Genomic DNA, 17,268 nt, shown 5'->3' with positions numbered 1-17,268 from the left:
TGAGAAATTGCTTTGAATGCGAGAGCATGATGGCTCTAGTGAGCATATGTAGGCCAATACCCCAACATTTTAGATACAAGGTGTAAACCTAAACTTTGCTGGACAACGCCACACATCCAGAGTCTGGCAAGCTGGAGTGAGCCATGTTTTGCCCTTTTTTTTAATTGATCATGCAAATGGGGCAGGAGAGACTGAGAAATTCTATTTGCAATCCTGAGTAGGAAATTGTGTGTGCAGTCCTATTAATGAATGAAGATAAAAGAGGAAAAAATATCATTTTAAAAAGTATATTATTGTAATTTTAATTTTTTTTAAAAAATAATTGTATGGATTTACATAAACAGTCTCTATTTGAGAACTGTATGTAGACTAACTCGGGAGGGACAATCAAGAAAATATACATCTGAAGTAAGCCATGCTTGCTGTGACAGCTGTGTATAGCATCTCACTTTATCTGAGCAAGTTTGCGGGGTGAGATGAAAATTTTGTATTTTATTTTAGAGTTTAAAATATTGTGTTTTAATATTATTATTGTTTTAAAATTTGAAAAATGTGAATTGGGATTTGGAAATGTTGAATTGTTTATTATATTTTATATAAAAATTTGAAAAAAGTATAATGATAAGATGAAATAAAAATTTTATGTCTCATCCCACCCTCCAAACCTACCAAATTATACTATTTATTCTAATTAAGACATGTCCCAAATGTAGCTTGGACCTCTGAAATAGATATAAAAAGAAACTTTACGGTTTAGGACCCAAGGCCCAATCCATAACAACTGACACTCACGCGGTCAAATTAGCATCCACCATGTTTAATTAAATAAATTGAGTCTGATATGATTACTGAATAAAACTCCCTAAAGGCCTTTTTCTTAAACTTTATTGGGCACACTACTCATGAGGCCCAAAACATTTAGCCGAACTTGGGCTAAAAAGGATAATGGACTTTTTGAGCTTGGATCGTGATGTTATTATCTAGCTAGGTCCCATGCATATTGATCTCTTGAAATAATAGTTGGATGAGAATTAAACAATTTCTTTTCCAACTATTACTTTTAGCTAAACGAGTAATATTCGATACAGTCATTGATTATAAAAATATCCATACTTACAAACGACACGACTGTAAATATGATTTCTTTAGCCATATACCATCTTCTTTAATGTCAAACTTCGTGCACGAGTCATGACCACCTAAATCATGAGATCAACTTGGTAAACCACCCAACCTAAATTTTCAACGATAGGCATTCACATGACAGATTCCGCTTCCAAGGTTGACTTACACAGCTACCAAAAGTCATTCATCACAAGCAGATAACTGTCGAATGGGCGCGCGGGAAGAGAATGATTTCAATGAACGATAAAAGTGATTTCATATATCAATAAATTAGATGACAATTGATTACAATATGTACAATATGTAACAACTGTTATTGAGAATGATAAAATTTAGATTTCATTTAGAAACTTGAAAATATTTTATAATTTTATAAATAATAATGAAATTATTTATGAATAGTAATAAAATAGTTTTAGTTAAGATATTTTATTGAATTTTAAGAAATGGCAAAAAAAGTTCAATAAAAATATGGTAAAGTTAAAAAACTGTTTGAATATAATTTATTATTACTATTTTTATTTTGAAGTTTGAAAAAATTGTTTAATTTTTTTGTTTTATTTTAAAGTTTGTAAAAATTATAATGATTAAATAAAAATTTTAAAAATTTAAAATTAAACAGTATTTTATGCTTGAATCTCGAGTGATGTTTGAAAAGAAAATAATGATAACTTTTTAAAAAATTTCATCCATCTCCTTACCTAAAAAAACACCTTACTTTGAAACAAAGTGATTTTCACCACGATCTCCATTATATGGTTTGGTTGGGCTTGCAGTCAGGTGCCAAATATGACATAAAACACCAAAATATTGCTAATATTATTCCAATTGAAAGGGATACATTCCAAGTTCAGATGGATCTGTCCAAAAGTTGAAATTAGGTATGAATCAATTGGGCATCATTATCCTCACTTTTAAAGCTTAGGTAGGTAGCAAGAGCCATAATAATTAATATCGCATCTTTGACCTCTTCAATTTTGGGTCTTGACCCTACTCAATACGCCATTAGTGTTTCCATCCCTTGTCCTAAAAAAATTATAAAATAATAATAAAATATGCTCTAAAAAGTATTTTTCATGCTTTGGTGTAAATCACTAATTCCATAGCCCTCTTAGTGCAAGACAACATGCACCTATCCTTATCATCTTCTAAAGCCTGGTCGCACCGAAATTATATGAGATTCACATAAAAAATAATAATTTTTTAATAATAAAATTTATTTTTATATAAAAAATACGCACGTATCACTTATGCATTCTATGATTATAAATATTATTTCTTAATATCGATTGCGTAACAAAGATTGCAAACAACTGTACGGAAAAAAATGCTAAATTTGTTAGCAAAACTCACGTGCATGCAATTGGTGATACATTACCCATATATACAATAAATATTAATTTAGTTTTTTTATTATTTTAATTCGATGACATGTTATAATTTTGTAAAGTTTTTAATTAGTATAAATTTTTTTAATACCTATATATATAATTCGGTTAGAGTCCTTTAATTCGCATGCAACAATCAATCGGTCGGATCACCATGCTGCACGACTTCACCATCCAGTTAATTTATCCTTTATCTTTACACTATGAATAATCGAAGACTGATCATGATACTGCAGCAAAGAAAACTTTGATTATTTTAACGTAAAAAAACAAAAACATCAAAAAAGGATCAATAAAGCCTTCTTTCGAGGTAAGAGTTTTTTAATGTTTCATGGCAAGCTGTGTGGGAGCAGGTACAACACATGCAAGTGATATTTGGAAAGCGGAATGATTTCTATAAATTTTAAATAGATAAAATTTACGTAAATTTTTGTAAAAAAGTAGATTTAATTTTAAAAGATTAAAAAAAATTATTTTTTATAAACTAGATTTACCTTTTTACGAAGGATGTAGTCTTGTGATCTTGTGATTAGTCTATTTCAAAGTTGTTCCCAATATTACTCATTTGAAAAAGTTATGTGCATGTACCGATGTACGTAAACAGTACCACGTACTGGCCATGATATTACCGCAATACTGCATGTCCGATATCTCGCACATTCAAGCATGTAAGAATCGTGCCAAAAAAAAAAAAAACAACAAAGCATGTAAGAGCAGTCTCGTTAGATTAGTCTTAGTTAAAGGATATTTTTGTGAATATAAGAGAAATTTAACTTTTAATTATTATATTCACATAAATTTCTACATTGAAATAGTTATCTTTTTATTATATAATAATAAAATAATATAATATGAATTTGATTTTGGTTAGTCACATTAAATCTCTACATTAGATTATACATTTATTCATTATATAGTAATGAATAACTAATCATTTCAAAAATATTTAATTTTTTTAATTATTAATTTATTTTATTTTATCATATTTTACTATTCTACCTATTATATATCAATTAATAATCATATTTTTATTAAATTAATATATCACTAACTCAAATTAATATATCAATTATGATAAAATATATGATAAAAAGAAAGGGAAAGAGAAATAATTAATAAAATATATATTTGATATATGTATAGTAACTTTTAAATTTAAAAAAAATTTTAAAAATCATTGTAGTAACTTTTAAATTTAAAAAAAATTTTAAAAATCATTGTAGCTAATCTATTGTGATTATATTTTGTTATTTAATAACTAAATATTTAATAAATTTAATTTTTAACTAATTCAGTGAGAGTCTTCTAATAGAGAGGTAGGCTTAGGTAAAAAAGGGTGAGATAGTTTGGTCTGAACAAAAAAACTAGGATCGAAAGTCGACGTAACTTATATTGTTTTTCGTTAGCTAGGTTGAGAAACCAGTGACCTAAAATGAAAATAAAGAAAAATAAATAATAAAGTCCCATCAATTTAGGGAGATGAAGTTCTTTCGTTTGATTAGTCTGAACGTTCGGAACTGGAAGTAGCCGAGTTGATGTGAATTGAGTTTCATTAATAATTTCTTTAAAGACAACCTAAGGCTGAAGTCGTGCTTACAGCAATGTTGGTTAGATTTTATTTCTCTACGTACATTTTAATACTAAAATACATTTTCATTTAAAAGAAAAGAAGATATTTCATCTAATCGTTAGTCGACCTTAATACTTACATTCACGAAAATCTTATAAAATATAAATAAATTTTCTACCACTACTTAACAAACATCTTGTCATCTCATAAATACAATCACAAAAAACATTTTAATATATATATATATATATGTTGTTTCAAATTTCACGAGAAAAACATGAAAAAATGGCCAAAGGGCGATAAAGTTAGAAATGGAAAAGGATTCGAGTATATTGAATGGAATTTTCTTTTTGCTACAATGAAGGCATTGAGATATAGCAGTATATGAATCAACTGGATTAGAGAATGTGTAACAACAACCTTATTCTCAATTCTCATAAATGGTTCTCTAAGAGATTTTTTCAAAATGCAAAGAGGTCTCAAGTAAGGAGATCCAATCTCTCATTCCCTTTTCATTTTATACACAGAAGTGCTTTCAAGACTAATAGGAAAATCAGAAGCTATGGGGAATCTATAAGCAGTTAAACTGAGTAGAAACTGCCTTTATATCTTACTTATTTTTTGCGAATGATCTAATAATTTTTGAGAAAGTAGATGAAAAAAGGGGCCAAATCATCCGTGACAATTTAGATAAATACCAAGTTTGGTCAGGCCAAAAAGTCAACAAGGCAAAATCATCAATCTTCATAACTTGGAATACCAACCAAGCTACAAGAGCGATGATCCTGGCCAAAATGCAATGCAAAGAATCAACATCCAGAATAAAGTACTTGGGGATTCCAACATCTTTTGAAAGGTCAAAGAAAGTGAATTACAAAGAACTAATGGACAACATAAATAGGAAGTTGGAGGGCTGGCAATCAAAATTATAATCACAAGCAGGCAGAACATTGCGCCATCTTTTTATTGAATACCCAATCACTATAATTTTATGGAGCCAAAGCAGCTGGCCACTAAATCTTTCATCGCTGGCGATCACCGCTATGCAAGAATGGATACAAATTATCATTGATCCCGAAGTAAAATTGGGATTTAAATCACAGGAAGAGCATCCTTTTCAGTTCTTTGTAGTCTTGATAATAAATTTTATTTGAAAAATTTTATCTAAAAAATGAGGAATGATGTAGTCCACAACCAAACTGTTATTTCTCTAACAAAGGCAAAGGAGCAATTGGACACTTCATACCAAGAAAATCTACATGCATGGAAACAAAAGGCGAAATCAGGTCAATCATAAGAGTGACAAGTCCCCTTCAGATACCATATAAGTATGCCCTTTGATGCTGCAGTACGAGTTTCTTACTCGACATCCTCAGTGGTAAGTCGAGATTCAGAGGGGAATATTATAGAAATCTGGACAAAGAAAAATGCTACCACAATACCTATTATAGCATAAACCTAGGCAGCAAAGCTTGCACTCAAAATGACAACACAATAACAGAAGGAGATGCACAACCAGTAATATTGGCAATCCAAAGAGAATTGGTGGTTTGATAGATTAACCCCATAATTGAAGACGTTGCTCAAATTTTGCAAAGTCAAAATGACTGAAGCTTTTAAAAAATAAATAGATCCAAAAATTGATGTGTACAGTCGGTAGCGCAATGGGTAGCAATCAACTATGTTTTTGGTAGCATATCCTTCGAAAAAATTCCTTCTTGTATTTTGCATATTGACAACGGGAAGCATCCCTACTAGCTTGTAAATTGTTTTTGTTAATGAAACTGTTGGGATATCCAGAATCTAATAGATGAATTAGAGTTAAAGTCTCAAGTAGCCAAACAGAAGGCTTTATCTGTTATTTGACAGTTAAATTAGTTATGCCAGATGTCAATAGTTGATTAGTATTATTGATCAATTTCAAGTATATAAATAGAGTCATTTTGTACAGAGATAATGGTTGAAATGAATGAGAATTTTTCCAATATAGAATACATCTCTTCATTGATCTGTTTTTCTTTTACTTTTTTGTACAATTCTGTACAATTTCACATGGTATCATCAAGAACAAACACTTTTTCGCTGCTTTCTTGATCTTTCTTGCTTTACAATGTCTGATAATCTTGAGGAAAACGCTTCTATGGCACACACTCCTTCATCAAATGCCTCTGTACAGAATCTTTCTGATGATTCATCCAGCTGCTACTACTTGCATCCGTCTGATAATCCTGGTGTGCTTCTGGTTTCTGAGATATTCACTGGTGAGAATTACATTGCATGAAGTCGATCTATGTCAATTGCTCTAACAATGAAAAATAAAATTGCCTTTGTTGATGGATCTCTAGTTCAACCTATAACTAATGATCCTTATCTTCGTGTTGCCTGGCTAAGAGCCAACAATCTTGTCCTATCTTGGCTAATGAATTCAATTGCCAAAGAAATCCGTGGTAGTCTTCTTTATTTTACAAATGCTTTTGATATTTCGGAAGAAATAAGAGTTAGATATCTTCGAAGTGATGGACCAAGGGTTTTCTCTTTGGAGAAATCTTTAAGCTCTATTTCTCAAAACTCGAAATCTGTCACTGAATATTTCAGTGAATTCAAGGCTTTATGGGATAAATACATCAGCTACAGACCAATTCCCAGTTGCAGATGTGAGAATCTTGATCGTTGTTCATGTAACATTTTGAAGAATCTGACAGATCGACAACAATCAGATCATGTAATGAAGTTTCTTGTGGGTCTTCATGACTCTTATTCTGCAGTCAGAAGTCAACTATTGCTTCAATCTCCTTTACCATCTATGAGCAGAGTGTTTTCTTTACTTTTACAAAAAGAGAATCAAGGGTCCTTGACTAATGCTGTTGGTATTTCCATTGATTCACAAGCAATGGTTGCTGAACAATCATCAAGAACAATTTCAACAAATAACACTCGATTCACAAAGCAGAAAGGAAAGTCTGATGCAATCTGCTCTCATTGTGGTTATTCGGGTCACCTTGTTGATAAATGTTTTCAGTTAATTGGATATCCTCCTAGATGGAAGGGCCCAAGAGGAAAAAGATTCAATTCTATACCAACTGCAGCCACGAATTTTCAAAGATTACCCACTGTAAATAATACTACTGTTTTGGAACAAAATTCAGGCAATCCCAACATAATTTTCTCTCAAGAGCAAATACAAAATCTGCTCACTCTTGCAAATAGCCTTTCCAGCTCAAACATAAATTCTAATGCAACTGCTAATGTTGCATCTACTTCAGGTAATTTTTTTTCTTGTAATACAGTTTCTTTATCAAAGAATTAATTCACTTAGATTCTTGATACAGGAGCAACAGATCATATGATCTGTTCTCCTCTTCTATTCGATTCAATTGTTTTGCCTAAAACACCTTCCAAGGTTCATTTACCAAATGGCCAAACAGTTCCAATTATCTTCACTGGATTTATCAAATTTTCTCCTGATATTATTTTACACTGCTCTTTATATTCCATCTTTCAACATCAATCTTGTTTTTGCATTGAGATTAACTAATGAAAATTCAATTGGATTATTTTTTCTTCAATCCAAATGTATCTTGCAGGACCTCAGCAAATGGAGGATGATTGGGCTTGCTGAAGTTCAATCTGGTCTATACCATCTTCAAAAACCATTTGTTCAAGCAAATAATGAAATGCTTTCAAATTCAATTGGTTTACCTTCTAGTTCTTTAGTTGAATCTTGTACTGTTAATTTTGATCTATGGCATTTTCGTTTAGGCCATATTCCAAATACAAAAATACAACTCATAAATAGTTCTGATTCTTCTGTAAAAGCTACTCACAATAATGTCTGTGAGATTTGCCCATTAGCTAAACAAAAAAAGCTACCATTTCCTGTATCAAACAGTCAATCAAATAATGCCTTTCAATTGGTTCACATCGATATTTGGGGACCCTTTTCTATTCCTTCATATTTTGGTTATAGATTCTTTCTTACTATTGTTGATGATTACATAAGATTCACTTGGTTATTTTTAATGAAAACCAAAACAGAAACTCGAGCAATTCTTACAAACTTTCTAGCTTATGTTTATACTCATTTCAACACTAATATTCAAACTCTTAGATTAGATAATGGCCGAGAGTTTAATATGCATGCTTTTTATCAAGAGCATGGCATTATTCATCAATTATCACGTGTTGAAACACCTGAACAAAATGGAAGGGTTGAAAGAAAACATCAACACCTATTGAATGTAGCTAGATCTCTCATGTTTCAGTCAAAACTACATTTATCATATTGGACATATTGTGTATTAACAGCCACACATCTGATAAATCGTACTCCATCATCCATTCTAAATAATCAAACACCATACCATCTTTTATTTCAAAAGCCACCAAACTACAACTATTTCAAAGTCTTTAGTTGTTTATGTTTTGCTAGTACAATCACAAGCAACCGAGGCAAATTTCAGCCAAGAGCTACAAAATATCTTTTTCGTGGTTATCCACCAAACATAAAAGGGTACAAAGTACTTGACTTAGTCACTCTCAAAACTTTTGTATCTCGAAATGTAGTTTTTCATGAATCTACATTTCCTTCTATTCTAGATAAAATTCATACACCTTTTGTTTTTCCAGATTTTCCCCAAATATATGAACCAATCTCCTGCATTCCAAACAAGACAATTTCTATAACTTCTGTTCCTACAAATTCACCTTCTACAACTTCTATTCAGGAATCTTCAATTCCTGAAAATCCAATTGCTGTAAACAATGATACTAATAGTCTTAGAAGGTCTGAAAGAACTAAGCATTTACCAAAATACTTGCATAATTACTATTGTGGTAATATGACTAAGATTTCTTCAGCAACTCAAGCACCTTCAAGCTGTTCTTTATCTAGTAAGCCCCATTCTATATTCTCCTTCTTATCTAATTCCAGATTGTCATCTAAACACAAAGCTTTCATTACTGCTATTTCATCCACTTTTGAAGCCAAAACTTACAAACAAGCCAGCTCAATTCCTCATTGGCAAACTGCCATGACTGATGAAATTAAAGCTGTTGAACATAATAAAACTTGGGATCTTGCAATTTTGCCTCCAAACAAAATTGCTATAGGTTGTAAGTTGGTATATCGAGTGAAATTTAAGACAAATGGAAGTGTTGAAAGGTACAAAGCTAGACTAGTAGTCAAGGGCTATACTCAACAAGAGGGGCTTGATTTTTTTGACACATATTCTCCTATTGCAAAGATGACAACAGTTAGAGTTCTTCTTGCTATTGCAGCAGTTAAACAATGGCATTTACATCAACTTGATGTAAATAATGCCTTCTTGCATGGAGACTTAAATGAGGAGGTTTATATGCAATTGCCACCAGGATTTTCAACTCCAAATGACCCTCGGGTTTGTAAACTCAAAAAGAGTTTATATGGTCTGAAACAAGCTTCAAGGCAGTGGTTCTCAAAGCTATCTTCATCTTTACTAAATTTTGGTTTCAGTCAAGCAAAGTCAGATTCAAGCCTTTTTATCAGACAAACATCAACAAGTTTTATGGCTTTATTAATATATGTTGATGATGTTATAATAGCTTCCAATAATCTTGAAGAAATAGCTATTGTGAAAAGGTTTCTTTATGAATCTTTTACTATAAAAGATTTGGGTGAGCTAAAATATTTTTTAGGCATTGAAGTAGCAAGATCAACCAAAGGTATTGCTTTATGCCAACGGAAGTATGCTCTAGATGTGTTGGAAGACAGTGGTTTCTCTGGCTCTAAACCAGTTGGCTTCCCTATGGAATCAAATCTGAAACTCACTGCAAATGATCCAAGTCCTTTATTATCTGATCTTGCATCCTATAGGAGACTCATTGGCAGACTTCTTTATCTAACAATCACAAGACCAGACTTAGCATATGCAGTAAAAGCTCTCAGCCAGTTTATGTCTAATCCTTATACTATGCACTTACAAGCTGCAGAGAGAGTCCTTTGATACATTAAGGCAACACCAGGTCAAGACTTATTCCTAAAGGCTTCATCTGATTTGCATTTAAAGGCATATTCCGATAGTGATTGAGGTGGATGTATTGACACTAGAAGAAGTGTTACTGGTTTTACAGTTTTCATTGGAGATTCTCTTGTATCTTGGAAATCAAAGAAGCAACCTATTGTAAGTAGGTCCTCGGCAGAAGCTGAATATAGAGTTTTAGCCATTACAACCTGTGAGCTTCAATGGTTCTTTTATTTGTTGGCTGATTTGAAGGTAAAGTATTCTCAAGCTGCATTGCTATACACAGATAGCAAACCTGCTTCAGAAATTGCTTCCAACCTAATACATCACAAAAGAACAAAACATATACAGTTAGATTGTCATCTGGTTAGAGAGAAATTGCAAGAGGGTTTGATAAAAATCTTCCACATTCCTTCCAAGTATCAATTGGCAGATATACCAACCAAACCTCTCGGGTGTCTCAACTTTCATCATCTTATTAGCAAGATGAGAATAATAAATATTCATTCTCATCTTGCAGGGAGCTGTTGGGATATCCAGAATCTAATAGATGAATTAGAGTTAAAGTCTCAAGTAGCCAAACATAAGGCTTTATCTATTTTTTGACAGTTAAATTAGTTATGCCAAATGTCAATAATTGATTAGTATTATTGATCAATTTTAAGTGTATAAATAGAGTCATTTTGTACATAGATAATGATTGAAATGAATGAGAATTTTTTCAATCTAAAATACATTTCTTTATTGGTCTGTTTTTCTTTTATTTTTCTGTACAATTCTGTACAATTTCACAGAAACCATGCTTGATTAGAAAAAGATGAAGAAAAAAAAAAATCACGAGGATATGCTGCTGATATATAATCAATCGATCCCAACATGATGATATCATATCGAAAAAGGTGGTAGTAAATATAGGTATGTATAACATGCGAGGCAGGCAGTGGTAAAATCGCATGTTGTTGGAACAGGAGAAATAGAAAAGAAGAAACTTGGGCACAGCAGCAAGTTGAAGTTAATCACGTACAAGACGTAATGCACGCAGGATAGGCGGTAATCACGCTCTTGATTGCTCTTTCGAATCCCAACGTTGATAAAGTTTTCCTGTCTTTATAACTCTGAAACCCTTCAGATCACCTCGACAGTCACACTCACATCCCTCCACCGGCCTCTCATTTTCCCCTAATTTATTTCTTTATTCACATATATACGTGATGAACAGCTAGATTTTAAACAAAATTCAAGCTGCTTCCTGATCATTATTGTACTGTTGCTTCCACCATTACGGCATTACCTTATTTTGTTTTGATTTTTATATAAATTGATATTAGCAACTGCATTATTCAGACAAACCGATAAACTTCGAAAATTATACTGCAGATGCCATAAATTTATAGGAATTATTTCATTTAAATTCATCTAACACATTAAAAAAAACAAAGAAAAATAGATATATATATATATATATATGTTTTGTGGCCTGAAAACGGATCTCTCGCAGGAGGAGGGGGCTAGCTAGCTAGCTCATGTACCAAAAAGGGAGCAGAGGAATAACACAAAGTCATTAAATTCAACAAACGGAGAAGTACAGTGAAATTACATATGAATGGCGGACGGCGCAGTAAAATCATTGCGCCGCATGCACAGCTTTAGCCACAATTTCAATCTCTTTCACTCTTTCAAAATTTTTTTTTTTAAAAAAAAAAACACGATCTCCATTGCCAAGCTCTTTCACTCTGCAGAAAACTAACACGATTTCCATGGGAAGGCATCTGCACCCTTCACTGTGGTCTCGTCATTTGATTGTGGCCGGCCTCTCCGGCATCGTCAGTGGCCATAACATTCGCCCTTTGATGTACCAAAGTACGGGATCAACTGTATAAGAAAATAAAAAGGAATGATGTCCAAGAGCATAAAGAAACTACACAATCTTTTAGGAGGTAACGAGACCTTCTCCAACACAGAGACCTCATCGAACATTTATTTATTGGGGCCTACCTGAATCTTTAGTTATCACTTCTCTCACTGCTACTTAGGCCTAGATGTTACACGTGGACAAGAAAACCAGAGGAGATGAAAGAACTGTTCAGGGATGCATTAAATGAGAACGTGCTAGTTGAAGCGAGCTGTGTGGAGCCCAATCACAGACCGACAGTGACCCCATTGAGACTATCAGACACCCACAAGTGGGTCCCATTCTAGCCCCGTTCCACCCAATAACCAATTCTTGCTTCTTGGAGGTGAGCTTTCGTGTGTGGCTTCTTCTACTTGTTTTACCTGGGGTCGCGGAGCTGCTAATCCCAGCTTGAAACTTGAATTCCCAGTTCCTTTAGCCAGAACCCAGAATTGATTTTTGCTTGCACGTCCCTTTCAGTTGGCTTAAAAAAAAGAAAGAAAGAAAGAAAGAAAGAAAGAAAGATAGATAGATAGAGATGGTAATTTAGATGGGCGGCGCTTCAATCCTATACCTATTGTTAATGAATCTTTTTATTACTCTGCATATATCACAGGTGGAGCATCCTTTCCATTGGCATCCTTTCCATACTTTTCATAGATAAGTAAGATTGTGTTTAAATATTGAATTAAATTGAGTTGAATTGAGATGATAAAATATTATTAGAATATTATTTTTTAATATTATTATTATTTTAAATTTTTAAAAAAATTAAATTATTTATTATATTTTATATTAAAATTTAAAAAAATTATAATAATAAATTAAAATAAATTGAAATGAATTTTAAATACAAAACTCACCCTAAATATAATAAAAACAATAGAGATAGGGAAAGATGATGTAAAACTTAAAACAAACAGCAAATAATCAAGATGTTCACTGATGATTGCTTTGTATGTACAAACGATCAGATGAAGCTGGTAATTATGCTTGTCAGTATTATAATGATGCAACTCTCACACAGAACATTTAATGCCACTGCAGGTTAATAATGCCACTCACAGTAAAAAAATAATAAAGAAGTTGGCAATGCTAGCGTGTGCAAAAGACTATTATATATAAACACGCAAAAATTTAACTTAAAACTTTTGTGGTGTCAAAAACAATTGTGTGCGTGAGCCTTTAAACTTTCTCTAATTATGAACTCGACATGCCTGTTATGGAAGTTCTCCTCAGATATACAGCTGTTAAAAATTTGGGTTCATATATATAAATATATATTGACAAAAAAAGATTTTTTTCGAGGAGGCATTGCTTAGTGTGTGGACAAAAAGCTACTCCAGTATGAGTATAGATAAGCATTTGGGTTTTTCCTGGGAATGGCAAATGGCTTGAATCGATGGATGAAACCAAAAAGACAAGTTGCACTGAATAATAACTTCGTTTTATTGTTACTCCTTCGTAATTGGATGGTTTTTGTATTAGAGTGTTGTTGATATTGATTTTGATGCAGTGAGGCTCTGCACGTGTCTTAGCCATCAAATTATGATTGCGTGCGTTAGAAACGAGACAGAGAGAAAAACACTATATGGTCTGGGTGGTGTGCGAGGATGGGAATTATTGTAAATTCTTTTGGTTCATCAAGAATGCTTGTCTTACGAGAATGAGCACGAAACCACCATGTTCTGCCATTCTATGAAGACACGTGTATACCTTGGGGGCAATGGTATACACAACTCTCTATCTATCTGCGACTGTCTCAAATGCTTTGGCCTTTTTTGTCCTACTGCATCCCTATCCACTCACAGTGTGCTTTTTCTCAAATTTTTTTCCTTTATATTCTTTAATTTTTTATTTATGTAAAGTCTCTTCCTTTTTAATAATATTTTTGTCGGGTCTATATATAGAGACTGTTCCATTTCACTTGCTACTGCGTGTTGTAGTGAAGCTTCATCCATCTTCATTATTTATTCGCGTTGTAGTGCTTGCAAACCAAACGAGTGAGAATCCTTAGTATGGAAATGGAAGGAAAGGTTGTGAGTTCAAGATTCAAGAGGGTTTGTGTTTTCTGCGGTAGCAGTACGGGGAAGAGAAATTGCTACAGGGATGCTGCCATTGAGTTGGCCCAAGAGCTGGTATTTACTGATTCATAAAACTGAATTACACCAACTTCTATATGTTATTTCATCTTTCTTTCTTTTTTCATCTCGTTCTGAGGTGTTTTGGGCATATGCATGTTAAGGTGTCAAGGAGGCTCGACCTTGTGTATGGAGGTGGGAGTATTGGGCTAATGGGTCTGGTTTCACAAGCTGTGCATCGTGGTGGGGGTAAAGTTCTTGGGTACAGTCACTGAACTAGATTACCACTATCTTGGGTTTTATGTTTGAAATTGTTGTTGCTCTTTCCCCACATGGCTTATATAAGTTTCTATTTCTGGATATTGGTTCACAGGATCATCCCGAGGACTCTGATGTGCAAAGAGGTACCTAGAATCTCATTCCGGTTTCTAACTTTTGAGTTTCGAATGGGTTAAAGGGTTTTTCTTTTTCATAGTACTGGTTTAAAGTTTCGCACTTTTTAAGGGTCGTGGCGACTCTGTAAATTCCTTGTATGCTTTTAATACTGTTTCAAAGTTAGACCATTTTGCGTCATGGTGTCTCTGAGAATGCTTGTCTATGGTGGAGCCACAGATAACGGGTGAGACGGTTGGAGAGGTGAGGCCAGTAGCCGACATGCACCAAAGAAAGGCAGAAATGGCCCGCCATTCTGATTGTTTTATTGCCCTACCAGGTTCCCATCTCCTCTTTCTCTATGAAATACAAATATAACCAAACCTTCGCTTTACCCTTTTTGTTCCCCAAATTATCAATGTTATTCTGCCATCACCTTGGGTTTCAGGTGGGTATGGAACTTTGGAAGAGCTTTTGGAGGTCATCACCTGGGCCCAACTGGGTATACATGACAAGCCTGTGAGTGTACCCGGCAGACTCTCGACAAAAACCCTTGTGGGTGTTTTACTTCCAAAACCTAATTTTTAGATCTCAAACTATACAGGTGGGCCTGTTGAATGTTGATGGCTACTACAATTCCTTTCTTACTTTCATTGACAAAGCCGTGGATGATGGCTTCATCAAGCCATCCCAGCGCCACATCATTGTGTCTGCTCCTAATGCCAGAGAGCTTGTTCAGAAACTTGAGGTGGGTCGCTTCATCTTTTTTACTTTGTCATCAACTTCTTGTTTTTAGGGTCTGCTGATTTTAAAGCTCTTGTATGGAAAAGACAATCTGGCTTCTGGAGAAGGAATCTTTCTCAGTATACTATCTAGGTGTATGGTTCTTATATGGGTTGTTTGGTTGTAAATGATGATACTATTTTGTTGTGATTAGGAGTACGTGCCAGTGCATGATGGAGCCATAGCCAAGGCAAGGTGGGAGGTTGAGTTGCCACAACAGCAGCAGCAACAACAGGTGGGGTTCAATGCCACTACTTTGCAGACTGAGATCGCTCTATAAAGAGAGACAAGTGAAAAGTAGAAGATAAAAGTTGGGGGAAAAAGTGCTTATGCTCTTTGCTTTTGGTCTTATTTTGGGTCATATACCAACCATACCATAATGGTATGCTATGGTAAAGTTGTTTGATTGACTGGGGGTGTGATGTAACCCAGTAGAAAAGAAAAAAAGTAGGAAAAAAAAAAGATTAGGGAGATGGAGAAGAAACTTTGACCAAAAAAAAAAAAAAAAGTTTTGGGCATTTTTGTATCTTTCTTAGAAAGAAAGGCTTATCCTGGTACTCGGTTAAGTTTTGAGCATTGTATTTTGAAGCTTGAATTGTGTACAAAGATTTTATAGAAGGAACAAGAAGTAAGATCCAAAAACTAGCAGAAATAGCCAGCTTTATTCTCTCCATTTAATTGCTACAGCATGCATGCTTTTACTGTTGGGTGTTATAATTCTCTTTTTTGTCTCTGCCAGTTTTTAAGGTACTGTTGTGGGGGTGCTGTGATGATTTATGTAGCTGCATCATTTTTTGGGGACCTTGAAATGTTGGGATTACGTTGGATGAGTCTATAAGTGGTGGACGAGTGGCCTACTTTTTTTAAGACCAATCTTGTTCCATTTGTTGGGTTGTTCATGAGGATGAGAAGGCTGGTACAGCCCCAGCACAGGGATTTTGAACTGTAGCCCGAGGCTCTTTCTGGTCTTCTGAAAAAGCACTGTAGAGAGACAGAGAAATAGAGGTTGGATATGATGACCTGAAAACTTGGATTAATTTAAAAAAACTTGCCAATCATGGTAACTAACGAACCACCAAATCATGCTTTTCGAAGTTGTTATTCCAAAGTCAGAGAGACCCCGGGGGTTCCAATACTTAATTATCCCCCTTAAATACTACTTATATTTGAAATAGCAATAAAGATAAGACCCTGCCTTTCGGTTGGGATGGGACTTTGGACTTTGAAGTGTTCAAAGGAGAGGGTTCCTTTCATTTTCTTTTATTTTTTGGGATGTGATGTTTCTATACAAATTGGATCTGACTTTGAACTTCGTTTAGGCATGAAAAAGCCTGAAAAAGGATTTTTTTCTCTCTTTGGTGACGTTTCCAGAAATTTTTGTACAGTGATTAAATATTTCACGGAACTTCAAATTTATCATAAATTTTTCTGTACGCCACAATCTGTAAGCTTTGAATAAAGAGTGACGTTTTCACAAGTTTCAAAAGAAAAGAAATGAAATTGGTTACTTTGTTGAATTGTCATCTGCAACTACAAGAAATATGGTCAGTTTTTATCTGGTGATTTACTTTGGTTCCTGACCAGTGTGACCTGGGCCTTAGCTTTGAAGGTATAACGTAATATTTGTTGCATAGGCCAATTAGAGACTTTAGGTTAGTTTTGAATTCGGGGTTTTGAAAGTCATCAAGTTTAGGCTTGGGGCCTGATCTTGTTGGATACCAAAATGTTACAGAGACGAAGTTAGACGTAGCTAGGTTTTGATTCCTATTTTTTCTCCTATTTCTGTTGCAGACATGATGTTTTTCAGAATGTTTGGTGGAACTAACATATTTCAAACCAGATGTTGTCCTGCTGATAATTCAGCATAATAGCAAGTTGAAAGTGGTTGTGTGTAGGGACTATTGGGGACTTTGACAGTCTCAAATTTTGATTATTATGATGTCCTCTCCCACTAAAGCTAAAGTAGGATTTCCACTAATGAAGCTTTCATACAATCTGCTAATAATAATGGGTAACTTTGGCTTTCTTATGGCACTTAAACATGGGGGGGGGGGGGGGG

At 33.9% G+C, this 17,268-nt stretch overlaps 1 protein-coding gene across 1 annotated transcript; it reads left to right on the top strand.

Moving 5' to 3' along the window:
- Positions 1 to 13,873: 13,873 nt before the first annotated feature.
- On the top strand, positions 13,874 to 15,854 carry LOC121256000 (cytokinin riboside 5'-monophosphate phosphoribohydrolase LOG5-like). Its single transcript, XM_041156585.1, has 7 exons — positions 13,874 to 14,111; positions 14,219 to 14,316; positions 14,428 to 14,458; positions 14,667 to 14,766; positions 14,875 to 14,945; positions 15,031 to 15,174; positions 15,364 to 15,854. Exons 1-7 carry the CDS (start codon positions 13,992 to 13,994, stop codon positions 15,487 to 15,489), a joined length of 690 nt encoding a protein of 229 aa, XP_041012519.1. The 5' UTR covers positions 13,874 to 13,991; the 3' UTR covers positions 15,490 to 15,854.
- The last annotated feature ends 1,414 nt before the right edge of the window (positions 15,855 to 17,268 follow it).

Source organism: Juglans microcarpa x Juglans regia, chromosome 3D (assembly GCF_004785595.1).
Source record: "Juglans microcarpa x Juglans regia isolate MS1-56 chromosome 3D, Jm3101_v1.0, whole genome shotgun sequence".
Lineage (NCBI taxonomy): Eukaryota > Viridiplantae > Streptophyta > Magnoliopsida > Fagales > Juglandaceae > Juglans > Juglans microcarpa x Juglans regia.
The sequence above is the reverse complement of the archived record's forward strand: the minus strand, read 5'-3'. Positions and strand labels throughout refer to the sequence as shown.